Source organism: Podarcis gaigeae (genome assembly GCF_964106915.1).
Source record: "Podarcis gaigeae genome assembly, chromosome: 4".
NCBI lineage: Eukaryota > Metazoa > Chordata > Lepidosauria > Squamata > Lacertidae > Podarcis > Podarcis gaigeae.
In genome coordinates, this window is record NC_139677.1 from 67,197,953 (window position 1) to 67,225,610 (window position 27,658).

At 40.9% G+C, this 27,658-nt stretch overlaps 1 protein-coding gene and 1 long non-coding RNA gene across 5 annotated transcripts in view; one reads left to right on the forward strand and one right to left on the reverse strand.

The window, feature by feature from the left end:
• On the forward strand, positions 1 to 27,486 carry RCSD1 (RCSD domain containing 1). The gene is made up of 6 exons (XM_083737123.1): positions 1 to 489; positions 18,371 to 18,475; positions 21,692 to 21,781; positions 23,225 to 23,296; positions 24,684 to 24,881; positions 26,490 to 27,486. Exons 1-6 carry the CDS (start codon positions 439 to 441, stop codon positions 27,099 to 27,101), a joined length of 1,128 nt encoding a protein of 375 aa, XP_083593249.1. The 5' UTR covers positions 1 to 438; the 3' UTR covers positions 27,102 to 27,486.
• The window catches only part of LOC310843873, a 41,360-nt gene that overhangs the window by 5,935 nt on the left and 7,767 nt on the right, over positions 1 to 27,658 (reverse strand). The window contains exons 2-3 of one of the 4 annotated variants that reach the window (XR_014563726.1): positions 3,258 to 3,363; positions 1,020 to 1,109 (exon numbers count right to left, since the gene is read on the reverse strand). This is a non-coding gene — a long non-coding RNA (uncharacterized lncRNA). Of the gene's footprint in view, positions 1 to 1,019; positions 1,110 to 3,257; positions 3,366 to 27,658 lie in introns of all 4 variants that reach the window. The other 3 variants (XR_014563728.1, XR_014563725.1, XR_014563727.1) reach the window with 3 other exon arrangements.

Consider the following 27,658-nt stretch of genomic DNA (forward strand, 5'->3'; position numbering starts at 1 on the left):
CAGAATAAAATGATGAGATGCCAGGAAAAAACCCCTTCACCCTTCACCGGAAAAAGAAGCTGCAAGAAGAGGAAGGAGAAAATTGAGAAATAAGAGCGAGGATGAAGGAAATAAGCAGGGTGCATAGGCTGCTTTGCTGTCTTTTTCTCTCTTGCGTTCTCTGAGAAAGCCAGTATCTGTTTAGATTCATGTCTAAATTTAAACCCTGATCGCTTTGCCTCCCCCCCTTTCCCTTCCCCCTCCCTTCCTCTCCCCCACCCAACCTCCCCGCCTTCCTGGTTCTCTAGTGCAGGCCACTTAGGACTCTGACAGTTTTTAAGCTGAGCTGGGGCTTGGATATTAAGCACTCCCAAGAAGTGTGTGTTCTTTTTTCGGCCTGTGGCAAGGCTTTGTACAGGCAGACCAGACAGACAGAGGGAAGCTCCAAAGAGGAAGGGGATGGGGGAACCAGTACTTCCCAAGAACATCCCACACCTGCACAACAGAGAGGTAAAAATATCCAACCTTTCTCCCTGTCTCGTTCTTTGGTTATCTCTGTGTTGTTTTGGAACTTGACTCAAATAAATGTGGTTCAAGTTAAACAGCTCAAATGACTGAGCTGCTGCTCTTGTTGTTTTTGTAGCTTTTGGATGAAATGCAATTTTCATGTCCCTTTCCTGACAGAATGTGGGTTGATTTGATTTGGCTTCAGGAATCTGTTTGTGTCCAAGAGTGTGTGGAAGTTCATTCACTTCTGAGTCTGTCGCTAAGGAATTAAAACTTTACCCACTTTTCTTTAAATTGAAACTGGCGTGACATTCTTTAGGACAGAATGCAGAAATCCAGTTTTATACTTTACAATATATACATAATCTGCTGCTAAGGCATAAGCTTATTTCTCTGCTTGGAATGTCATAGCTGTACGTTCTCAGCACTTACATTGTTGCTTAGATCTCAGTTTCTTATCACTCATTCATGGACCACATGTAGGGTTCCGTTTTATATTTGTAGCAGAATTTCTTATGCCCTGTATCACTCACCACACACAAGTTGCAGAAATCCAACTGCTGAAGTTTTTCTTCCCATGGAAAATCTGTGGTGACTGAGTGCTTCACCTGTTGAAATTCTGTCTAACATACAAATATTAAAGGCTCAGGTGCCTTGCCAGAAAAAAGCTGGCAAATGAATTTCTTTCAATAAGATTTTAGGTGAACTGGATGGCATTTATTTTGTTTATGTATCTAGAAGTAGTAGGTTGATATCTGAGGGGGGCAAGTTGGCCAAATAATATCGAATCAGGTCAAATAATGTGCAGGAAAATAGGTAAGACCACAAAATCTTAAACAAATATGGCTGGGGCTTAGATTGCTGCCAGAAAATGCAATGGTTTGGTTCATATTTTTTATAAATATTCAAGATATAAAGAAGAACATGTTTGCTCTTCAAGGCTTAATAGTATTCAATGCATATGATAGATCCTCTTTTCTCCATTGCTTCTTGCTTTCCACCATACTAGCTTAGCTTCGTCATTCTGATAACTTCAGCCAAATCTCAGGCTGCCCTGTTGATCTATTGCATAATAAATACACCTATGTTGCACAATGTCTGCATATCTAGCCTCAATGTTGCACTTTCTTTGCAAGGCTAACTCATTTTCCCTGCAGTCAAATTGCAGCATTTTGTATCTGACCGTCATCAGAGCATTGATTGTTTTTGTGACTGATGCAGAATAATGTTCTGTGTTTGTGATGCAATTAGCGATGAACAACCCATCCGTCTCCACAGCTACACCATTTTGTGATTTTATTTTATTAGTATTAAAAACTAATTTAAATCTCTACAAGCTGTGTGCTTCCTCGCATCTCCACTACCACCCCAGGATGAAAGCAGGCTTGTTTTATTTTTTGTTTGGTAAAGTGGCTGACAGCAAGCCTTCTCCAGCATGCTGCCATTTTGCGAGCCTTTTATTTAGTTTGTTTATTGGGCCTCTACAGATATCCTTTTTATTGTGTAGTCATGATTATTTGTGCTCATTATAGCATTGGGGTGGTTATATGCAATTCTGTTTTCAGTGCTGTTTTGGGGTGGACATATTGCTTTGTTTCCAATCTGTGCATATCCCATAACGCCCTGCTGAAATCCTGTAACTTTTTATGCTACAAATGTTCTGGTGTTTAAAGGGTTTGTCCTGCTTTTGTTGCACTAAACTGCAGGAGAGCTCCTTCAGAGACAGCAGTAATGTAACATTGGGGAAGTATTGCAGAACAACTAAGAAAAGTAAAAGGATGTGTGGTCAGTCCTGTATAAATGAACCACCAATGTCTTATTATTGCATCAATCACATGTTGCAGAATACACCTGCAAAAAACCCCATTCTAGTGGAACCCTTCATTTTCTGGAGGCATTCGACCCTCTGCTGGGCTAGAGTGCAAAATGTTTTAAAAAGAGGAAAGGGTGAAAGCAACATGGCTGTCCTGTCCTCTGCCATCTAGTGTGTACAGACTGGATGTTGTTTACTATCTTTGAAAAAGGACTTGCAAAAGGCTAAGGTAAAGGTGGTGGCACATTTTGATGTTATCACGTGGCACTGGTATTTTTCCCCCCTGACCTACTCCAGCTCCTGACATCATGTAAAAAGACATCTAATTCTTAAACTAGGATTCTCCATCAATGTGATATAATGTTCTAAGGCAGTCTTATGGTTATCCAGATGTTGTTGGACTCCAATTCCAATGATTCCTTACTATTTGTCATGCTGGTTGATGCTGATGGGAGTTGGGAGTCCAACATCATCAGGAGGGCCACCTGCTTCCCAGCCTGCCCTAAAGGGAAAAGTTGGGAGTTCCCAACTCAGCCAGCCTGCCAAACAAATCATGATTACTCACTCACTCTTCCATTGTCTCTCGAGACAGACAGATGCCAACAACAGCAAAATTAAGACTGAGTGTAACCTATCAGGATGTGCTGTTGTTTGAGAGAGGACGGTTGCACATCAAATTGGTTAAAAGCTTCAGGTTTGGCCCTTTTCGACACGTCTTTGCCAATGCTTTCCTTCATCATATGAAAGTCTGCAAAGCCTCTCAAAAAGTAGTTCTTGTAGATTGGCTTCCCTGGAAGCAAACAGTTAATCAGTGTCATAAGCAATGAAATATTTTATAATGTCAAGTTTCTGAAGCCCATTTTTTATATTTTTTTGTAATTTAGAGGCTAGCAGTGGCAAATCGGATCACAAGATATTAATTGCTGTATAGAGAGAATCACATGCAAAAAGTAGCTACCAGCTTATATCCAGAACAAACAGTGGTCACATCTAGGCCATCAGAATAGGAGAAGCATTCAACAGTGCCTTCCACTGAACTGGAGGCAGGCAGGAGGGGGGTGTTCCTCTGGGGGGAGGGGAGAAGTGTAAAGAACTGAAGGTAAGTAATCAATTAGTTTGAGGACATTGACATATGACCTAGTTTTAGAACTTTAATCTAAAACTGCCACCTCATGGTTTAAAGTAATTATATTTTTCTTATTTTGCTTCTATTGTTTTTGGGTTTTCCCCTGGGAGAAATTAGTTCCATTCCTTTCAAATGTTTCCTGTAATTATATAAAGTGCTCCTGGCACTCTCTACCTTTGATCATCTTAGTTTGCCAGCTCCAGTAATATGAACACTTGGCTTCCAGAGCTGTGTCTTAATAATAAATTAAATTATAGCCGTTTGCAGAATTGAAACTATAGAAGAAATGTTACATAAAAATATCAGCCCAATAAATCAAGTATTTCTATACTTGTGTGGCTGAAAAAACAGAGAATTTGGCTTCTCACACTTGCCCTTTGGGGCTTACTTTTGAGTAGACATGTGTCTGACAAAAAAAAATGAGAAGTCTCAAAGAAGTCAATTTTCAGAGGAGTGTTAAGATTTACAAGCTCCTTTCTCTAGATTCCATTCCTTAATCTCATTGTTAAAAGGCCAATAGTCTAAAGTAAGGAACACAGATCTGTAGTATTGGGCTGTGTGCTCATTGCCACCTTAACACACAGCTAGCTCAGCCTTTCTCTCAGATCAGAGCTGGTTTTGGGGAAATGCACAATGAGATAAAAGATGGAGATGGCATGTGACGATGTGTATACACCAGTTCCCAAAGCAGCGGTGGCAGTGCACTGGATGCAGACTGGGAATGTGTACACAACCTTCTGGATACACACTATACCTTTAAAGCACATTTGAAGCAATTCTCCCCACATCCCAGCCCAAAGGGTTGCATTACAATTCCCAGCAACACCTAACAAAATACAGTGCCCATTATTCTTGTGGGAGAGGGGCTTCCAATGTGCCCAGAGTTTTGTGGTGTGACCTTGAAATAAACTAAGTTGTGTAAGCAACATCTGACAAAAGTGGTCAGAAAAGCTGTTGGCCTATATAACCTTGCCAGGTGCAATGGTAAAAATAGTTCGTCTTTGCAGAGCAGGCATAATGCATAGAAGCAACAGGAAACAGACACTTTCGCTTCTCCTTGTGCCAGCCACTTTAATTTAGCTTTCATTCAACTCCCAACTATTTTGAAGCTGCCTTGATTAGAGATGCTTACACACTCTACATTAACTGGGTTTCCCAGAATCAACATTTTGAGCAAGCCAGAAAATATAAGTGTGCAGATGGAGTTGAAATGTTTCCCACTTATCAGCTTGTGGAAGCAAGATAATTGATGTCCTTTTGCCTTAAATATATGTTTTTAAAAAATAAATAAAAAATAGAATTTGCATATTAGGTCAGGCTGATGGTCTATCTGGTCCATCACCTATTCATTGTATCTGGGTCTGCTTGAATTACATATTACCCCACTTAACTTTATATGTGATGAGATCAGGATCAGATGTGGGGCCTGTATTTTCAACTATCAGTCCATAAGGCCCATCACTTGCATGAGGAATTCTCACAAAAGCAGGATGGAGCCGCATATACGTAGTCATCATCCCTATTCCTCCCGGTATCTGCCGCTTTGAACCTTTCATCTTATCCTATAACCCTTCTGTATTTCTGCACTTCATTTTCTCGGTATCAGTTTTTCCATTTCACTGTGTGCCTTATCTTTAGTGGAAGAAGAAAACAGAACAGGCCCAACACAGATCTATGGGAGCATGAAAAGCGGCCATTAATCCTTACATCTTAATTTGCTAACTCTTAACAAACTGCTAGTCAGTGAAAGACCATTCCCTTCTTCCTGTGCCGGGCTATTTTTAAGAACACTTTGCCATGGGATTTGTAATTGTAATGCACCATACAAGATTTCTGAAGGACTAGAAATACAATATGTAAGGTAAAGGTAAAGGGACCCCTGACCATTAGGTCCAGTCGTGGCCGACTCTGGGGTTGCGGCGCTCATCTCGCTTTACTGGCCGAGGGAGCCGGCGTACAGCTTCCGGGTCATGTGGCCAGCATGACTAAGCCGCTTCTGGCGAACCAGAGCAGCACACAGAAACGCCGTTTACCTTCCCGCTGGAGCGGTACCTATTTATCTACTTGCACTTTGACGTGATTTTGAACTGCTAGGTTGGCAGGAGCAGGGACTGAGCAACGGGAGCTCACCCCGTCACGGGGATTCAAACCGCCGACTTTCTGATCGGCAAGTCCTAGGCTCTGTGGTTTATTATATAATTATACTATAATGCCTAATAAAGGTTTGATAAGTGAGTGAATTATATTACACAATTACAATTTGTAATTGTAATGCACCATACAAGATTTCTGAAGGACTAGAAATACAATATGTATCTGATTAGTATTCTCTACATATTAGATTAGTGCCTTCAAACAATTCTGGTGGATTATCCTGGCATATTTTGTTTTTTACAAAAGCGTTATACGTTCTTCCTAAATGCGGTGTGGCCATTTATTCTATTCTTCACTACAGTCCTTTTGCTCATATAGAGAGGAAAAGTTCATGGATTGTTATTTTTTTGAGAGAATATCTGAAATTTTAAAAGGACTACTATCATCCCAGTATACTGGTATAGGCACATTTCAGTGATATTCCATAATTAAGAATCACTTTCCATAGTGACTCGATTCAGACAACCCTCAAAACCATGGTTTGGAGGGTGGTGGGTGAGCTGCTTCTTTGTGGCAAATTAGAACCACAGGAGTTTATCTAATCTATTCCCGTTACACACAAACGAATGGGAAATAGAAGAAAAAGGCATGTGAGCCCAAGGTTCACTGTACTTTGATCACATTATGACAAACTATAGCTTGTTTTTACATCTGAATGCAAATATTATGCTTGCCAAAAAACTATAAAGTGTAAAAGTGGCAAATTGTTTTTTTGAAAATACATGCATCATAATCTACTGTTCAGAGATCTAAGACTGGCTGTGACTGTCTGCTGAGTGTGCCACACATGCACTGGCTGTCCTGGGTTTGTTGATGTATTGTGTGTGAAAACAGCCTTAATAGTACTAAGGTCTTTCGCATGCAAGCCATTCAATGCTGGCCAATATGTCATTTAACTATTTTCTCTAGACCTTTTCCTACAGGCATATCATGATGTATCTTCCTCAGATTTATTACTTTAAAAGAATAGCTCAAGTGTTAATACTTTTTGTAAAGAAAAGTCATTCACACTACACCACCAGTCTCACCTACTTTTGTTGTACCACGGCTAATCTCAATGCAAAAATGCATTTCCCAGCTGCTAAGGCCTTTTCAATTTGTGATCAACAGGGGTCCGATAATATTGATCATTTGAAGGGTTTTCATCCTGCTCTTTGGTTGAAAAGGGCTCCCACAGCAGCTTACAATGATCTGTACTAAGACACTGGTTGTCCTTACAACACGGAAGGAAAATAGATTGGGGGAAGGAGGAGGAAAAAAAGATTCAGGTACTAGTTTTTTGTTTCCAAGTTCCAGCTAGGATGGAAACGTTTCAAGGAGAGGAAGAGACAGCTGTTGCTGGTCTCTCAGCTGAGGTGATGGAATAGTCCCGCTTCCTCTTAGCAGCCTGATGGAATGGGGAGGGGCCATAGCTGAGTGGGAGAGCACATGCTTCACATGCACAACATCACAGAATCATAGAATTGTAGAGTTGAAAGGGACCCCAAGGGTCATCCAGTCCAGGCCCCAGCAGTGCAGGAGTCCCAGATTCATTCCCAGGCATCTCCAGTTAAAATGGGTAAGTTCTGAAGTGCAGGAGATCATCATAATAGTTCTTATATCCATGTCCTTAAGGAGAATTGAAAATTTAAGGCACAAGCGTTGATCCATTATTATAAACATACAAAGTGCATGTTTGGAAATGGCACTAAGTAAGAGTCTGCGAATACAGTACTGTTTGCACTAAAGCTGTTACTTGAAAATCATTTCTATTGTTTGGGCGATTCTGCTTTCCCTTCCCTCATTAACTAGTCTCATGGGCTGAGGAAGGGGTGGAGGTAGTGGTGAGCAGCCAAAGGCTTGCATATTGAGATCATGGGAGAGAAGCTGCTTCAGAAGAAGGGAAGTAATGGCTTTTAACATATAACTGTAAACAAATCTACCTTGCTGTTCAGGCTCTTCCCAGAATGAGAGACACATGACTTCACAGCTGAAGTACCAGAGATCAACGAAGAGTGGCATGGGGGAGGGGGGTTGGTCTACACATCAAAGGAGTCCACCGGAAAATCATATGTTCATGTTATATGAGTTTTACACACTTATGACCATAATGTGTAGCCTTGTTTTCCATTTCCTAGTTTCTCATCATGTGGAGCACTGCCAGCCAGTGTGTAGGCAAGGTCTTACTTATCCATATGATAGCTGAGAGTTTATAATTTTCTGGTTTAGAAGATAAAAGTTTTAAAACCTTCGTTCACCAAACAAATGTGCAATGTTTACCAAAATGAACTTTGCATTTTTTTGGAGACAAAGAAAAAAAAATGATTAAACTTTCAGAGATGGGGTTGTTTTGCTTCTAACTGGATTAGCCCACTCTTGTTTTTTGGGTTGTTTATTAGTACTCTCTTCACTTTGGCACAACCGTCTCTGAGCTTTAAACATTCTGTAATAAGGACAGGCTTGTGAATACTTCAGAGAATAAAGGATACCCTGGTCCAGACAAGTTGAGGCCCATTGTTTACAACAGCTGTTGCCAGCTGTGGAAGGAAGGAAGGAAGCCAGTGATGCTATTTGTCCTGTGGAGTAAAAACTGAGACAGTTCCAAGACTTGGCTATTTCTAACTTTGTATATTTGCACACACCCTCTTAGGAGGACCACTGCTTGCTATTGTGTTCTCTTCAGGGAGGGTCGCCACTTATTCCAGAACAAAATGGTCATTTTGCAGTACAGCTGCTGTACCTTAAAATAATCCACATTGCTCAGAAGTAAGTGCTACTGAGTTCAATGGGTATGCATAGAATTGGAGTCTGAGACTGGTTTCCTGTGTGATCTTAGATCTTTGCATATTTCACCTTATGACACAATTTTAATAACAAATCCTTACGTTCAGTTTTTCATAAGCTACTATAAACCAAGTGAATAGTTTTTTGCAGCCTGAGGGCTATATTCCCTCATGGGCAACTTTTTTGGGGGTATATATCTTTGGCCAGAGGCAAAAATGGGTAGAGCAGCAGATGCCTTTATATTCAAGCCATGCAAAACTCAGAGGTTTCTACACACCCACCCATCCATCCATCCATCCATCCATCCAGGGGATGGATTATTCAAGAACACATTCCAACCCGGCAAAAGCACTCAAGGAGGTAGAGCAGGGCCAGTGAGGGGCAAGAATCCTGAGGGCCAGATAGGCCTGAAAGGCCATTTTTTGCCCCTGCACCTGAGGTTCCCCACTCATATTATTAATCATGGGAAATGTCCAGTGTTAGTCATACTTGGAGAAGGATAACTGAAACCAGTAGGCATACTTTGAGTGTTTCTTAGCTGGAGATCACCCAGTATGCTTTCCCTCACAGCTGTGTTAGTACAGTACTTTCATTAGTAAGCTTAATGGCCTTGGCCTGGAGGTTATTCTGAAGGGTGGTATAGAACCCTTTTAATATTTTTTTTAATAATATTTTATTAAGTTTTAACAATAAAGAAATTATAAAACCCTTTTAAATTATAGAACCCTTTTAAATAAATAATAAATAAAGGATGATACCTTTCCTTCCAGATTATTGTGGCACTGTGAATTAAATGCCCTGCTTCTATTGCCCCCTTTGATTCCTTCTTCCATTATTTGGATTCACATTTTTCTGGCCTGATTTATTCACAACATTTTACACCTTTTCTCTGTACACAATTTGCTGATCATGTACAGTTTGGGGTATGGAGAACTTCTTGTTTAGATCAGGATGTTATTGTTATGAAAGGACATTGTGGTTATATGCCATTAGTTACATAAGAAACCTACAATTTACAAAATGCACTCTGCCTCAGTCTAGAAAATCAAGCTGTACATGTGACAAAACGTGCAATGTTATTTACATATCTGCTGCCTTGCTGCCACTCAAAAATAACTACGTGCCAGTACTACCGCTTTTAAATAATAAAAAGCTATCCATTCAAAATAACTATTTAGTTCATATGCTGGGGGTGGGGACTCATCTCAAAGGCTCAAAGAGGTTCTTGGGGCCATGTTTCTCAAAATGTTACTTTGGGTACATTTTGGGTACACACTGGAGTCGAATGTGGATCTGAAGCCACTTGTCTCTTGCTTTTTTTGCGCAGTGTCCACACGATATAGGCCACAGCCTGCCTGCCCCCACTGCTGCTTTCAGATTTTCCCAATCTGCGGATAATCCAGTAAGATGGGAAAATTCAATATAAAAGTTATGTTACCTAACAGTGGATGTACTGACGCACATTGTGTATATGGTTTTTCTTGTTTCACTGGGTATCACCTTTTGTCACACCACCTACTTCCATTTTGTTTCCATCAGCCCAAAGGAAAGGCTGCAACCTGCCTCTTTTACCAGGTTCTTGCTGAAGGCACATTCCCAGTATTTTTTATTTTTAAAGCAGCTATTTTACACAGAACTGTTCTTGTGCATAACTTGCACTTAAGCTTAAAATTGCCTGCAGGAGGTGGGAGAGGGGGGTTATTGTTTTGTTGGTTTTCTTTTAATTATTTACTTGTGTTTTTATCCTTTATTTTATTCTGTAAACTGTCCTGAGATCTTGTGATGAAGGGCAGTATATAATTTTAATAACTGATAATAATAATAACTGATAATAAATAAAGGCAAAGAGGAGGAAAGGAAGCAGCAGCATTTCATGCGAGCAACACCAAATCCTTGCCTGGGTTGGATTTTTTTTTTTAACTGCTCTTTTGTGTAAATCTGGTATATAAAAAAACCCTGTATTTAAAAACAAAACAAAACAAAACACACACACGTAAACAAATACCTGCATGCATGCCCACAACAGACCTCAGGTTTCCCTCCTTGGGGTGACACATACATAAAAAAATTATTTTACTATTTAATATTTATTAACAAAATGGTTTTAAAAGGAGTGAAAGAAAATGTGAGGGCTGAAGTGAATGATACAGAAGTATTAAAAATGAAGATGATTAGTGGTTGCACATTTCACAGGTGACCCCCCCCCAAATCTGATACTCTCCATGGTGCGTTTGCACTACACCAACCTCACTCCCACTAGGCAACCAGAGGTCCTCTGAAACCGTAGGTCAGGTGAATGTTGTGCCTCACTGCCCACTACTGCTTACTTCACTGTGGTGAACTGAAGCCTTTTATATTGACAAAACAAGAGGGCATACTCAGGATATCTCAATAGTTAATTCATAGCTGGTACTGATCATGCACTTTTGCTTTAATGCGGCTAAATCAACCCAAGGATAATTTAATCCAGCATTCTTTACTTTGAATCCTAGCAACCAGCAAGCACTAGGTGGTCCACCAGGAATTGGCCAGAGATCCTCTGGTGAACCACAGCCTACCTTCAGTTCGCCTTGTTATATGATACAAGATTAAAGGGATTCCTAAGGGAAGAACAGTGATACAAGTAGGGAAGCATTTTGTTCTGGCAGAAGACATAAACGTTTGAGAATCTGCTGGGAACAGGTGCAGTGAAAACCTATACATGTCTACTCAAAGCAAAACTCCATTAAACGCAATGCGACTTACTCCCCAGTAAGTGAGCATGGAATTGCAACCTTAATTTTAGTATCCAGAAATATCCTAAACCAAGTTAATCAGGAATTGAGCCTTAGCGATTTCAACTGGATTTACTTCCAAGTATGTATGTTTAAAATTTCAGTCTTAATGCAAATTTGGACTTCATTAATTGTAAACAAGACCATTTCTTTCTACTTCCCCTCAGGCATGCAATATCTCCTCCTCTTTGTAAAATGGAGCAAGCCATGCCCATTTACATTGCAAAGTTGCTATGTACACATAAAGTATTCTTATTAAAAACATTTCTAGTCCATCTTTCTTTCTCAAAATGAGGCACCCAAGCTACTCACAAAAATACAAAATAAAAGTAGTGCACATGTGCTGAGTCATATTTCTGATTAAAGGGATTTATGTTTCCATGTTGGGTTACGCATATGAATTCTGCCAACTTCACTAATCTGCACAGACAATATTTAAAGAGAAGGGGCCACTTGCTCTTTGCATACCACAGAAAGAAGAAAAGCATAACAACTTACTGTAAATCCAGACTCAAAAAACTAAACATCAGCTAAAAACTCCTACTGGGTAACTGTGCATAACTGTGCTATATAAGGCTCTTCCTGGCTCTTGTGTGTTTCAGTGGTATTAGTCTGCACGTCATAACACTTTCCCTCAGAAAACGGTTTTAGCAATTCTGAATACAGTACACTATTACATTTTCTACACAGCTAAGTGTTTCTAGAGGCCCCAAAGCAAATTACCCCTTCTAAGCTAACCCAGGTTTAGCCTTCACTCAAATTTGCCCTCATGAGAAAAACTGTGAACAGAGAATGGGCATCTCTCTGTCCAAGTTCTATTTCTGAACTTGTAGCTGTCACAGGAACTCTTGACACAGTGTAATGCTCTTCTACATTGCTCAGGCAAAGAAGTTATAGAACCAATGAGAAAAGGATGGAATTCTATGAAAACATTATTCTAAATAGAAATATTGTTCATTGTTCAAACTGTAGAGACAGTTGCTTTTAAATAGGAAAGATGGCCAATATTTTTACCTTCGTACTCTCCTGCTGTTCCTGAATATTTCCTTTAACTCACCTGGGAAAGGCAGATCAGGTCAGCTATGTTGTTGCTTAGTCGCTTAGTCGTGTCCGACTCTTTGTGACCCCATGGACCAGAGCATGCCAGGCACTCCTGTCTTCCACTGCCTCCTGCAGTTTGGTCAAACTCATGTTCGTAGCTTTGAGAACACTGTCCAACCATCTCGTCCTCTGTCGTCCCCTTCTCCTTGTGCCCTCCATCTTTCCCAACATCAGGGTCTTTTCCAGGGAGTCTTCTCTTCTCATGAGGTGGCCAAAGTATTGGAGCCTCAGCTTCACGATCTGTCCTTCCACTGAGCACTCAGGGACTCTCCACGATGACCTGTCCATCTTGGGTGGCCCTGCACAGCATAGCTCATAGCTTCTCTGAGTTATTCAAGCCCCTTCACCACTGCAAGGCAGAACTGCCACCATCTTGAATTCTGTCCACCACTGTCAAATAATTAGCTACTCACTTTTACAATTATTAAATATGACACAAGTTAGAGAATTGTCGAGTAGGAAACTGTCATTACAATTAATACTAATATTTGCTAGGGGATGGACTGCTTTAAAAGATTCCACCCTCCCTCCTCCCCAGTGGTAAATTCTGAAATACAAGAGCACATCATGACAGACCCTATAGTCACAGTCCAACAAAAATCCAAAAATAAAGGCAACTGTGTTTATCTGTTATTATACACACCTACACCAAGGAACAGCAGTATATAACATACTACTGTAAGTTTATCAGGATCAGTGTGACTGCAATCCTGTGCAGTTTCCTGGGAGCAAGCACCAATGAACTTAGTGGTACTTACTTTTAACAGCAAGGGTTCAACTTGTAAAACACATGGAAGTTTTAACAAAAGAACTTCGGCCATCTGAAAAGCAACCTTTAGTTTATAGAAAGGGTTGCACTGGGAGCCTGAGTATATTAGCTTTGATTATTTGCAGCTACTTTTTTTATTAAACACCAACAGAGGCTTAACTGCAGAGGATGCAAGAAAAATTGCACAATTTCCTCTTTACAAAGGAGTGCATCAGATTGCCAAATGTCATGACATACGGAGAGGGGAAAATAAAACTAAAGCCCGCTGTAGAAAAAGGATGTTCACTCAGAGATCAGTGTAGTTGGTAAGAATGGAGCGATTTGTTTACTTAACTCTTAATATGTGCTATTTCTTGTGCAGGGCCCCCTGCTTGCTCCTGTGTGCTCCCAATCAGAATAGTCATTGTGGAATTTCCTTCTAGGGGAATATCTACAGACCAACATGAGTCTACCCACTTCCTGAGTAACTTCTGCCTTGGCTGAGCCCATGAAGAGAGTTAACAATCTCAATGGAGGCTCTCTAGATTCAGTCTCTTTTTGAGCAAGTACCAGTATTCTTTCTGTCCAGTGCTTTTTTTCTGAGGGGGACACATACCCCTAAACATTTTGTGAATCTTTGTACTTTTGTCCATTTACTGTAGTTATTTTTCCTGATTTGAACTATAAAATGGTGATTTTCTTGAGTCAAAATGAGAGTACCCCTAAACAGTATTTGGGGGGGGGGGATCACTGTTTCTGCCTATTTGTTTTCTGTTTTTTCACCAACTTTCTTTACTGGCTTCTTCTTTAAGTTACTAGAACACTTGCCTCCACTTAACAATTGAAGCAATATATTTATGGTAAAAAAGCACAAATTAAATGCTTGCCATTTGAGACCGTTTTCACATGTGACATGCAATTTAACCATTGCTTATAAGTCTCTCACTACATATATATTACAAATGACAGACCATAGTTAATATGTAAAGAGAAAGAGGCATTTGAAATATGAATGAGCTTTCTGACCAGTGTAAGTTTTTCTGTTTAAATTGCAATCCAGCGCATAACTAACTGCAGGTCCCAGGATTCCTTATGGAAAGTCATCTGCTTAAAATGCATGGTGTGTAAAATGCCTCAGTTGAAACAAGTACCATATACTCTCTGTGTGTGTGTATCTCAATATCACAGGGTCCCAGGAATCTTGAGCGTTGCTGCTTCCTTTTTGCATCCATGACTGTTACTGGTGTTTACTTTTCAGTCCCCTCCCTGCTCTGTTGGTTGTCTTTTTTTTTCTTTGTTACCATATATGATTATGTATATCTTCTCTTTAAAATAATCCAGCAATGCTCAATAGATTCCTGGGACCCATCTGGCTAATGCTGTCCACAGACAATTAAAGGACATGAAAGGAACCAAGTTGCTTCAAAAATATCAGGTTTGGCCTGGCCTGTAGCTAACCGGATGTCTGTTAACTTTTCAGAATGTGCAATATACCATATATGACCATAAACTGTGGTCCTTATTCAAGCTATCTGTAGTCTTGGCCCTTGTTCTTCCAATGTTTAAATACCTCTCAACTATTTTAAGAATTGTAAAGCATAAACAGCAGTATCAATCTTCTTGTTCCTCCACTGTTTGTAAATGAGACTGCTTATTCTAGAAGGAAGGAAAAGTTAAAGAGAAGAGAAAAACTCAAGTTTTGATAAAGCTAGCCTCAGGGTCATTCCACTATCTTGTGGGAACAAGACCCACTTCCTCTGAGTGTCTTTCCCTGACACTCACAGATGCAGCTGGATGAATTTTTTTCCCATTGCAACTCTTTTTTTCTCTTTTTTTTTTACTAAGAGGGATTATGATAATAAGCTATCCTTTGCAAATATTGTCACTGTTACTGTGCTTAAGATACTGGCTGTTGAGAGCTGTGTGACTCTGTTTTTCCAGCTCTTAATATCCGGCATATTTTTGTAAATATAGTAATTTCAGCCTGGTGTGTATGATACTCACATGGTACATATCAGATGTACAAAGCACATATTTATTATTATTAAAGACATATTAGACTAAAATTAAAGAAACACAAATTTTAGGTAGGAATCATATACAAATTAGACTATTTTCTGTTTCTTACAATGTCCACAAGAGTCTCATCTGTGAAAACAAAGTTGTGTAGTAGGTGTATTATATGTGCTTAAACTGTATGTAGACGTGACCTGATAGTCTACCTTGGTATGAGGCTGCTGTAACTGTCCACAATATTAATAATTAAAACTCCAGTTTTTAAGCAGTTCGTTGTGGAGAAAATGTTCTGCTTCTTGATCATTCTAGATACCCCTTCCTGTACCTCACCAATTCATTGGTATATTTTTAGAGATGGGGCAACCAGAGCGGCACACAGCATGGCACAAGTGTAGATTGATATACAGTGGTACCTCAGGTTAAGTACTTAATTCGTTCCGGAGGTCCGTTCTTAACCTGAAACTGTTCTTAACCTGAAGCACCACTTTAGCTAATGGGGCTGGAGCACAATTTCTGTTCTCATCCTGAAGCAACGTTCTTAACCGGAGGTATTATTTCTGGGTTAGCGGTGTCTGTAACCTGAAGCATGTGTAACCTGAAGAGTATGTAACCCGAGGTACCACTGTAATGGTATTATTTTCATTTCTGAATATTCATTTTAGCATTGGTGCAACACATGGAGCTAACATTTTCAGTGATTCAGAATCATTTTTCCTGAGTGGTTATAGTCAATTTAGATTATTCTTTCTTCTCTCTTTTTTTGTACTGGGATATATCAGTCTACACTCACTTATGTTTAATCTCATTTGCCATTTTGTTGGCAGTAATCCAATATGTAGAGATCTGTCGAGTTCTTCTTAGTCTGCTTGGGATGTAATCTTCCTGTGAATAATTTGGTGTCATTTGGAAACTTGACTACTTTGCTATTCATCCCAACTGCTGATCAAGCTTGCTATTTACTTATCCTGGTAGTGAAAACTGTCAGTTTATTCCTCCTCTCTGCTTCTTGCTTTCGTGCAAATTACTAGTTGATATAATATATAGATCTGCACACTTGTGGATATCCTCCAACAATTCTAGGTGGTTAGGGATGCAATACTTCCATGGGCAAAAATCATATTGCTTCTTCCTTTGTGACGTGACGTGACGTGATGTGATGGGCTGCAGAGTTAGGTGGAATCCTATCTTCCACTGCAGTTCTGAGGGTAAGTAGGGGGATAGTTTCTTGGGGACATCCACTGACTTGACTGGGAATGTTTATGCCACCTCTTTTGCACGTGTAGTGTTCTGCTGGCAATGTTGCAGGACAGATTTGTGGGTTGGCACAAGATTCCAATGAAGTCCCACTCCTTCCCTGCTGCATCTCTGCTCCATCTGATTGTGCTGTCAACTTTGCACTAGTCTAATTCCACCCATTTCAACCCTTTGGTATAATGCTCTGCTCTTGTTGGGGACTTTAAATAGTTATCCAATGATCATCAGACAGAGAACTCATAGATATGGTTGTGATTCCTAGAAAGAGGGCAAATGTGAGGTCAAATATTAATAGAGACCCAACCTGGAACAATCTCAAGATTGTTAAAATGAAGTAGCAGCTGGGAATGGACAAATCTGTGAGTTTCAGTTTCTCATTTTTCCAGTTTTAAGTTCCAGATCAGTTGATGATTTAATTTTTTTAATCTTCATAAAAATTCATTGGCATTTTAGTCCTAATTTAGCCAAACCTACATATGCTTATAAATAATTTTGCCTATTGTACACATTTTTGCAAAATTATTTTCCCTAATATGATACATTTTAATGCTATTTTCAGTAATGTGTGCATATGCACACTTTACCCTAGTATATGCATTTCTGTTTTAAAGGTTTTCCTTTAATTGTGATATTTGGGAGCATAATCTGAGCATCTGCAGCTGCCAATCCTGCAGGCCACGGTCCATAGCTAGTTTGCTCTTGTCTAATCTTAGAATGGTATGCTAGCTGCCTCCTGTGAATTGAAGGACAAACCTCTTTCTCACACATAGGGAACAATATGGGCGGAAATAGAAGTTATGAGGGAAACAGAGAGTTCCCAGCTCTTGCAGGAAAGAATTGGAGGGTAAGGGGGTGGGAGTTGTTTAACCTTTCTACTGCCTGCCAATTCTCTCCTGCCAATAACTCTCCCCCTCAAGCAGTTTTAAACTGCTTGAATTACAGGAGATCCAGAGTGGGCCTGGTGGTCCCTTTTCTTTTTGTACTGCACCACTTAGCTATTGTTCTTTGAATACCTAAAGGGGCTCTTAATATGGGTCAAATTGTGTGGGGGGGGGGTTCCCTTCCCCCAGTTTGAGCATTTTCTCCCTAAATGGACTCCAGAACTATAAAGGAGTTCTGCCAGTAAGAATGGCCTGGGCTAGGTAGCGTTTAAAGGAGGGAAATACCAAACAGGGCAGGGGCTTAAGTTTCCCATCCTCTCCCACAAACCAATTTCTTGCAACTATGCCTTGCCCCTCCCCCTGGCCCAGTCGCCTGCCCCAAACATTACCTTTATTTATTGAGATACTTCAAACTCCCTCACCCTGTATAAAAACAGAAAAGGGAGGAAGCCACTCTGAAAATGAATATGGAACACCCCCCCACACACAAAAGATTTCCAACATTTCAACAGAGAATAAGTCAAATCAACATGCTGAATAATAGACAAAGGTTGACATGCCCTGTTAAGTTATACTCAGAGTAGATCGACAGAAAGCAATGGATGTAAGTCAGGGGTCGGCAACCTAAGGCCCATGGGCCACAAGCGGCCCATGGGGGTCGTTTAACCGGCCCATGAGCCCCCCCCAACTGAGCCTCCTGCTAAGCAAGTCCCCGTGCGCTGTGCTAAACCGGTGCAGCGCAGTGCAGGGACTCGCTTCTGCGGTGCCGGAAATCGTGTCTGCGCAGAAGCTGGAAATCGCGGGTGTGCACTCTCATGTGCACCCGCGATCTGGCCCATGGAGGAATCTCCGCTGGAGTGAACTGGCCCAGGCGAAGTAAATCTTGCTGATCCCTAATGTAAGTCTATTGATTTCAATACATGGGCATACCCAGGATTTATTTTTCAGGGGCAGACTTGGGGGTGGGGGGCAGAACTGAATTATCTGCAACACAATTGGTCAGTTAGTTAAGTATTTTTATTTATTGACTTGATTTAGGGGGGGACAGCTGCCCCTGCGCTCCCCTGGCTACACCCATGTTTCAATAGGTCTAGTCTGAGTATAGCTTAGTTGGCTATCACTCAAAGACTTCCTGACAGAGCTGGAAGTGACTGCCCCTGTTGCTTTATAATAATTGTTTTTAGCTTCAGAATCTCCACTGATTGCCATATTTTTCATACAGTGACAAGCTTTTTGTTTCTCGTCTTTTTTCAGGACAAGCCATCAGGAACCAATATGGTGGAAGAGAAGTCCACAACTCCCTCGGTGGCAAAGCTGGCAGGAAAATTCCAAGATCAGTCATCTCTGTCTGCAAAGGAGGTTAGGTACAATTATCATTGTTATGTGGATTTCTATAGCTGCCCACAACAAATGTTCTCTGGGTGGCTTACTGCAAAAAAATATATTAAAACACAATAATAATGAAACCTAACAATAAACAATAACACTTCCTGTTATAGAGGCAGTATTAAAATAGCTTGAAACTCAACCACAAAGGAAAGGGAAATTGAGTGATAGGCTATCTGGAGAACTGATGTTTCACTCTCAAAGGCAGCAGGAACCAGAGACCATCAGCGAAGGGGGCGAGCTGTTCATCTGGTCCTCCTCCACAGCTGCTGGAATTCCTCTTCCTCTTGAGGAAGCTGGCATTTTCATACCTTTGGCTGGCCTAGGGAAGCCTGACCAACCCCAACCCCTGCTGAATGACTGACTGAGAGTCTGCTAGGCTCAATCTACCTGGGGAGTGGGGGCTACATAATTACCTGGTCTGGCGAAGTCTCCCCTTTGGGAGGAGGCAAGGGCTGCCCACGTAACATAATTTTCTCTGGGAAAAAATATTTTAAATTGTTTTAAACTACTGTACAGTACTTTTAAACTTGTGTGTTTTAAAATTTGAGGGGGTGTGGCTGTTTTTTTTAAATTAAGGGATGTAAGAAGTGCCTGGGAAGAGAGGAGCTGGGGAGAGCAGGGGGCACCCCAATCACAGTGGGAAAGGGGAGGTATGGTGTTAGTGACTGTGCCATGTGCCAGGTCTCCCTCCAACCAGGAGAATTATGGTAGCCCTATCAGCCACCCCTCGGGTCTGTGGCTGCTGCTATAAAGCTTTTAATGGCTCAGGACTGCAATGCCTCAAGGACCACCTCTACCCATATGAACTGACCCAGATCCTGCAATCATCATCTGAAGCCCTTCTTCATCTGCCCCCTCCATGAGATGCCCAGAGGGTGGCACCTCATTTGTGGAATGCTCTCCCCAGAGAGGCTCACCTGGCACCTTCATATCTTTAGGCACCTGGGGAAATGTTTTTCTATAACCAAGCCTTTGGCTGATAAAATATTCTATAGACTTTGCAATGTGTTTGTGGGAGGGGGACTATTGATTTGTTTTAGTTGTGTTAAGTATTTTGTGTTCCCATTTTGTACTTTATATTGTGAACCACCCTGTGATCTTTGGATGAAGGGCAATATACAAATTAATAATAATGTAAATCATGTGTGCTTATGCTTTATTAATCACAGAAATGCATTTATTTATTTTGCATTACTATTCTAGTTTTGCTGTTGGATGAAATGGTCTGCAACTAGATTTTCTTTTGTGCCAATTGCTGCTGGCACTAAACTGTACAAAATTAATGAAATCTTCAGTTTCAGAAAACAACAGTGCAAGAAGAGAGGATGTGTGTTTGCATGCAAAAAATGCCTTAACTTGAGTTGGGATTTTTAGAATTTTCCTAACACTTTTCCACAATAAATTTGCATTTTTATTTATTTTTACTAATTTGTCTTAATTCTTTCTTCAGAGTAGCAAATCCATTGCTATGGTGCCTGTTTTGTATTATCATTAGTAGCAGTATTATTTAATATATTTAGCACTGAATGCCAAAATAGGCTTCTAAGCTGTTTACAAGTATAAAAACCAATAACTAAAGTGTTAAAATATAAACAACCATAATTAAAATGCACCAGGAAGCATTCCTATTAAATCATTTCAAAAATTTGTAATTAAAATATGCAACAAAACAATCCCATTAAAACAACACAGCAAAGAGATCAAAGAAATGTTTGTGTTAAATAGGTGTGTCTTCAAAAGCCAGTCGAGTGCCAGTAGAGATAGGACCTCTAAAACTTCAGCAAGAAGTGCATTCCATAACACCAGTGACACCAGTAAAAAAAAAAGCCTTATCAACACAGACACACATCTCTAATTGTTTGTAAATCTTCCACTTTCATCATTATTTTGTAAGCTAAGCACCCCCTCTCCTACATGGGAGTGCACACAAGCTATGGTTTATTTTTAAGGATGCATATGCAAGCAGGTGGCGCTGTGGGTTAAAGCCTCAGCGCCTAGGACTTGCCGATTGAAAGGTCGGTGGTTCGAATCCCTGCGGCGGGGTGCGCTCCCGCTGCTCGGTCCCAGCGCCTGCCAACCTAGCAGTTCGAAAACACCTCCGGGTGCAAGTAGATAAATAGGGACCGATTACCAGCGGGAAGGTAAACGGCGTTTCCGTGTGCGGCTCTGGCTCGCCAGAGCAGCGATGTCACGCTGGCCACGTGACCCGGAAGTGTCTCCGGACAGCGCTGGCCCCTGGCCTCTTAAGTGAGATGGGCACACAACCCCAGAGTCTGTCAAGACTGGCCCGTTCGGGCAGGGGTACCTTTACCTTTACCTTTTATGCAAGCAGTAACACATTTACCCACTTCGTATCAATGATGTATTAATAGGATACTGCACAATTTTTACCAGATCAGGGCTTGTAGCAGTAGCAGTATTGTGCATATGTTAAAATGCAATTAGAGCATGCATCATAAAGGGCTCCAAGGTGCTGATAATCAGGAACCACTGTAGTATATTTCCTTAATATATTTTCATTCAGTTTACAGCTGCAAGAACTGCAAATACCATTTTCATAGGCACTTGCAAAATTGCCCCCGAGTCTCACCCCTTTGTTCCTTCTTACTTTTACAAGTTCTTGCAACTGGTCTGATAGTACTTGTGAATATAACTTTGCACCTTAAGTCTTGCTTGGTGAAAGTCAGTTATGAAAAAGCTTTCAAATGTAACAAGCTAGTGAACGAGCTAGTCAACTCGGAAAACAATTTATTCTCCTTACTTTGCCTTGAGACACAGTGCAGGCATGTGGAGAGAGTTGTGTCACTTGTTATCAGTGATGTTATAGACACTATGCAATAGGTGACTGTGACACTTTCTGCCCAGCATAGAGTAGTGTAGTGATTTTGTTGAGTGGAGAAAGCATTGTATATTTCTAACAAGAAACAAAAGGAAACAGAAATCATGATTATACTCTTTTTGTCCAGAACAGAAAAGACAGGTGAGTCTAGCAAAAAAATGATTGTTGTTGGCCTCCATCTGTCTTGAGAGACATTAGTGGAGTTCTGCTAAATAGGCAGTAACATCTCAAGAGCTTTCCCCAACCATCTGCTCTTAGGTCCTTTCCCGATATAAAGATTGCATTTTTCCATTTGATTTTCCTTCCTTCCTCTTCTGTCAACTGATAAGCTGCTCCTCTATTTTTAGATACCAGTCACTAAACCAACCCGTAGAAAACCACCATGCTCCCTTCCTCTCCACACAAACAAGGCAGAGCTTGGCCAGAATGGTGAGCTAGTAAGTATCAGTGTTTTGAAGAAGTTATTGTTTCCTTTCCTTTTGTAAGCAGTGTCAGTCTCTCTAAAGATGTAATGGTCCAGAGGTTAGTATGATGGGTGGGCTGGCTGACTAAATGAGTATCAGGTTGATGTTGTTATGCTACACATTTCCTATGTCACTTTAAATCCCAATGGCATCCTTCAATGCTGACAGAGTAGGGAAAGTCAATCTTATTACAGGTCAAACAACGGTGCACAGACACAATTGGTGCTCTCCTTCTACCACTGGGACATGATTCCATCCACACGAACCAATGATACTGCTGAGCCATGGCACAGCTGCATAAATTCACTACTACTAGAAGGAAGATACCTTTCAGGCTAGCCTATGGGTGCCCTACCTCATTAAGGTTAAGGCTAGTGTTGCTGTGTAGCATAAGGGAAAGAGCAGCTCTTTCTACCTGGACAGTATGAGATGTCAGCTTTGCTTGGATCATATACAACTAGAATAAGCATCAGTCTGTTTGGAGAATCTGAACTGGTTTTCTAGCTGAGGATCTAGAACAGGCTTCTCCAAACCGGTGCCCTCCATATGTTTTCCCATCTGCATCAGCCAGCACAGCCATGCTTGTTGGGGCTGGTGTAGGTTGTCATCCAAAATATCTGGAGGGCACAAAGATGGGGAAGGCTAATCTAAAAGGATAAAGGAACACAGAAGCCACATATGCGGTATCTATGAACAACCCAGGTGTTCCAAAAGAAGATGGGTGTACATGTACACAACGCTCAATGTTATATTATTTATTATATTTAATTGTCACTACAAAAATTGTCTTACATTTTTTTTAAAAAAACATACAATACAAAATTTAAAATACATCAGAATGTGTGTTTTTTTTTATAAAAAATGCAAAACTAGTAGAATATCCAGTCATCAAGTGTATGCCATGAGGCCTGGCCTGCACCCTCTAAGTTAGCCTGCTGCCATCAAGTGCAGTCAGGAATGGCTGTCCTGTCACCAGTATGGAAGTAAAAAAAAAAAAAAATCCAGACTGCTTGTCTTCTGGATATGAAATGGAGGGGCAGAAGCACCCTGCCTTCATCTCAGGCAGCAAAAATACCTTGGGCTGCCCTAAGGTGGAAACGGCAGCAATAGACCCTAAGGGGCCCAAGGCATCTGTGTTTGCCCAGCATGCTAAGGCCAGGCTGTCTTTTCCCCTAAAACTGTTGGGGAACCCACCTTTTGCCCACCTTGAGGTTCCCACATGCATGCTGAAGTTTCCCTCTTATTTCTCAGGAGCCCAGTTGTGGCCACTGTTGACTTATAAGGTAAATTCATTATCAGAAGGATTGTAACGACAGCTCATTTTGTTCCTTTTCCACCTTTCTCCATCCCTTATGCACAGCCTTAATGTATAGCAAACTGCCTATTTGCAGCAATCTTTTTTTTTCTCTTCTACAGAAGCCATCTCCAAATGCTTCACTACCTCTAAAGGTTAAGGTAAAAAGCTCTCCCCTAATTGAAAAGCTACAGGTAAGATCTGATTACATACACATTACAAGTTAGGATGCAGTCCTATACTTCAAGGGAGTATTGGCTAAGGGTGAATGTGGCTTTGGGGACAAAAAGGGTTAGTCATCTTTGCTATACATGTATTCCCCTTTTTATCACTTTCCATGTGCTTTTAAAATTGCAATGGTATTTGCTTCTGTCAGTAATGCTTGCTTGATGCTAGTGTGGCTAATTGTTAAAGATGAGAGCGTCTGTTTTTGTCCCAGCTCATGCTATTGGTATTGTGAACTTGGCCCTAGTAATCCACTACAAAAGCATTCCAGGATCCCAAGCAATATGAGCTTCCTCATATCACTGCCCTGCTAATGACACCCAGGTTTTTCAGCTACACTGGTCACCTTAACAGCTGCATTATCTGGGGATTCAGACATAAACAACATCACAACCATATGCTTTTCTCCTGTGGTATTTTTGGTAGTCATCTGGACTGGAAGTGAGAAAGATTTCACAACACTGGAAGCTTAGGAGCATTCTCTTGATGTAGATGGATAGAGAGATTTAAATCTAATATTATTATGGCTTTGTTCACAAGCTCTCCCGTGCCAAGCCACTGAAGATATATTCTCTTGGCTGAGGGGCTGGAAAATCCTTCAGGCTTTCACTGACACAAGAATAGTCTTTGGCTCCAGCTATTTGGGAAGGGAAACTATCCTGTCATATCTTCTCTTCTCCAGATAATTTGTTAACAATGTCACTGCTAGATACATTTGCTGTTTAAACAAATGTTTTAAGAGCAAGGGCTCCCCCTACGGTCATATTAAACAATAGTAATTTCCAAATGGTGGGCAGTAGGTCATTGTGGAAGCTTGGGGGCGGGGCGGGTAGAGAACCTCTGATCCTGCAGATGTTGTTGGACTACAACTCCCATCATCCCTGACTATTGGCTATGCTGGTGGGGATTGATGAAGGCCATAGGCTCCATGCCTCACATGAAAAAGCAAACAGGATTCCGAGAGGTACTTCTGTATACAGCGCAAGTTGGTCCATAAGGACGAATGGAGCACTGTCTGTCAGCTTCTTCCTCCTGAGTTTCAGTGTAGCCTCTGTAGAACTCAGCAGGGAGAGGAAGGGGGGCTGGCCTTGCCTGTTGGTTTCTCTGGCTCCATCTACCACTGATCTCTCTGTATTCCAACCCACCAGTGCCAATGGGAACTTGCCACCACCAAATGCATGTGTCCAGTGACAGCAATTGGTGTGGCATTGAGACCTGGGTTCTGAGTTAAGACAAACAGTTGAGAACATGTGTGTTAATATATTAATCTGTTAAGTGTACTTCACATCCAGAACAAACTTTTGGTAATAGGTGGGGTGATAATATTGAGGCACAACTGTTTTCTTTTCTTTGCAGGCCAATCTGGCATTTGCTCCAGCTGCCCTGCTGCCAGGAGCTTCTCCGAAAAGTCCTGGCCTAAAAGTAATGGTTTCTCCATTTAACAGCCCTCCATCCACTCCTGTCAGCCCAAAGTCTCAATCAAGTGAAGCTGATGAGACACCAGTTAGTTTTGATAAGCCACCAGAGGGCACTCATCTTCAATTTTATAACAAGGTATGGTATATGCTTGCTGGTCTTTCACAATGCAGGAGACTACTTGTTAGGAAAGAGGAGAGAGAGAGAGAGAGAGAGAATGGCTTTTTGTATTGGGGAAAGGATCTGGAGATCAGAGGCACCCATGCTTCCTCCTGCCCTGCCCTGCCCTGCCTTGCCTCTCTGTTGCTGCACAACTGGACATGATATACAGATGTTTTTATTTCTGAATCTGCTGTTTTGCACACACACAAAAACCAGTAAATTGTAAAACATGCTTGGGGTTTATTTGTTTGTTTTTTAATGTCCATTTTGCCTACTGTGAAAGATGCTTGAAATGTTTGCTTTGGTGGAAGTTTAATTCTTGCACAATACCATGGACAAAACATTTTTTAAAGGCCTGTGCACACTGGTAAATAAATATATGCACACATGCAGTAAAGCAGTGTTTCCCAACCTTGTGCCTCCAGCTGTTTTTGGACTACAATTCCCATCATCCCTTGCCACTGGTCTTGCTAGTCAGGGATGATGGGAGTTGTAGTTCAAAAACAGCTGGAGGCACAAGGTTGGGAAACACTGCAGTAAAGGACATGTTTATGGAACATTTGGAGGGTGGGGAAGTAGTAATTGAGTGGAAGTGATAAAATACACAGCACAAGCATCACTATTTATTTATTTAATATGCCGCCCTTCACCCAAAGATCACAAGGTGGTTTACAGAATAAAAATGCAAAAGGAAAACACAAAATAGGTTAGTGTAGATTGGAAACATTGAGATAGTTTTTGGAGGCAAACAACTGAAAGTAATCTTGTGTAGAATAAAGCACATAAAAGTGCACATAGAAAAATCAACCCACATATGCATTACTGTGAGCACCATCTTAATCTAGACCTTCTGTCTGGTTTCCCTAATATTCCTTTCTTCTGCTTCCTCTCTTCCCTGATCTCCAAACAGCCATTTTGGATTTGATCTGCTTGAAAGTTGACCTTGCCTGTTCATCTTGTGCATGCTTGCTTTTGAGGACCTGATCCCAAACTTATTAGCCATGAAGTTCAGTCTTGCCCAAACTACCAGTATCCCAGATATTGCAGTGCAGCATCAAGTACTCCTGCACCATTCACTGGTGCCACTGAACATGTGAAGTCGTTATTTCTTTCACTTAGTCTGGGATCAAAAAATGAATAAATAAAAAGCTTTCCATAGAAATTGATTTCTTACTCATAAGCAGGAAGAGAATGAGTCAGGACTCTTCAGCCTTTTAAATTCTTGGTTTTCAGATATGAACACAAGCTCATGTTAAGGTAGAATCCCTAAAGTTGGCATGGACCAGAGAATCATATTTGTCATCCATATGTTGCCCATCTGTGTAACAACACAACAGTCATATACACACAAAAGTGGGCAAAGAAAATAATCTATTAACCTCTTCTCCCTTTTTGTGATAAGGGGCAACCATCTGTTCTCTCTCATGAAAATGAAAGTGATGCCAAATGTTATTGATGTAAAGGAGAAATAGTACAGTATATGACTAAGAGTCTAAACATGTAAACATCCATGTTGGGTGTTTTGTTGACTTTGCAGCATTGCTCTCCTTTATGGTTTTCAATCACAGCTCTATCCATTTTCAGGTACGCACACGGGGATCAATAAAACGCAGACCACCCTCTAGAAGATTTCGAAAGTCTCAATCAGAATATGGAGATGACCTAGATATAGGGGTGACAGTTTTATCTCAGGAGAACGGTGCCGAGGAGAATGGTGTATTTATGGACAAGAAAAAGGCAACAAAGTCACTCTCTCCCCCTGTGGATGGTCTAGATCACCATGAGAAACAAAAAGAGATAGCATCTGATGAAAAAAACCCACCAGGACTAGTGTCCAGAAGAACAGAAAGCAAAGAGACAGAAGTAGGAGCAGAAGAAACAGTGTTATGCAAAGACAGCAATGAAGAGAAGCCACAGCAGAATGTTTCAGGGGAAAATTCATGTGAGAACATCAAAGACGACAAAGAGAAGAATCCAGATCATGACAATGCAGAGGATACAAAAATAAAATCACAGAAGAGCACTTGGAGTGATAGGGAAGATGGTATTGCTTCTGACCAGGAAATAAAATATAAAGGAGAGAGAGTGGCTCAATTAAGAGAGAGTGAGGACACACAGTTGATATCAGACAAACAAGACACTGCAACTCCAGAGCTTGCAGGAGACACAGAAACCTGTACAAGCTCCAGAGTGTGATAGTAGTAAAATCATTGGGCACACAGTAAATGGGAAACCAAGGTTATGGAGGGATTCCCACTACAGTACTTTCTTATGAATGAGCAAAAGCTCTTCCTTAAAGGAAAACCCCAAAGATATCAGTGTTATCCTTTTCCTTTGGCAGTTTTTAGGCTATTTACTGCAGCAAATCTGGTCATCTGTGGTGGAGGATAGCCTGATACAGGCAATTAACATTCTAGGCTTTTCAAGCTGGTGGCACACCAAAAAGAATGATTGCGCAGAGAATTATTGTATGTTGACTTAAGGAATGCAACAATTACTGGGGCTTTTTAAGCATTTTTCATATAGAAAGAACTATGATGCATATTAGTTACGTTTTCTGATTAAAGTGGACATTTCCAAACCTCTTGCGGCTTGTCAGCTGTAAACTATGCTGCATGCATAACAATTACATGGTCACCCACACAACCACACAAAACAATCCCTTCTGGTTTAGTTTGTGACTATGGAACAATTTGTTATATGTGGTAAAGGGAAAAATTCCACTTGCAAGAATAACATCCAGCAAACTCTTT

Bases quoted from the DNA above. Each gene is read 5' to 3' on its own strand.
- RCSD1 (XM_083737123.1), top strand. From the start codon at position 439: ATGGGGGAACCAGTACTTCCCAAGAACATCCCACACCTGCACAACAGA. The intron at 490-18,370 runs GTAAAAATATCC...GTCTTTTTTCAG, and splicing joins CACACCTGCACAACAGAGAG to GACAAGCCATCAGGAACCAA. The intron at 23,297-24,683 runs GTAAGATCTGAT...TTTTCTTTGCAG, and splicing joins CCCTAATTGAAAAGCTACAG to GCCAATCTGGCATTTGCTCC.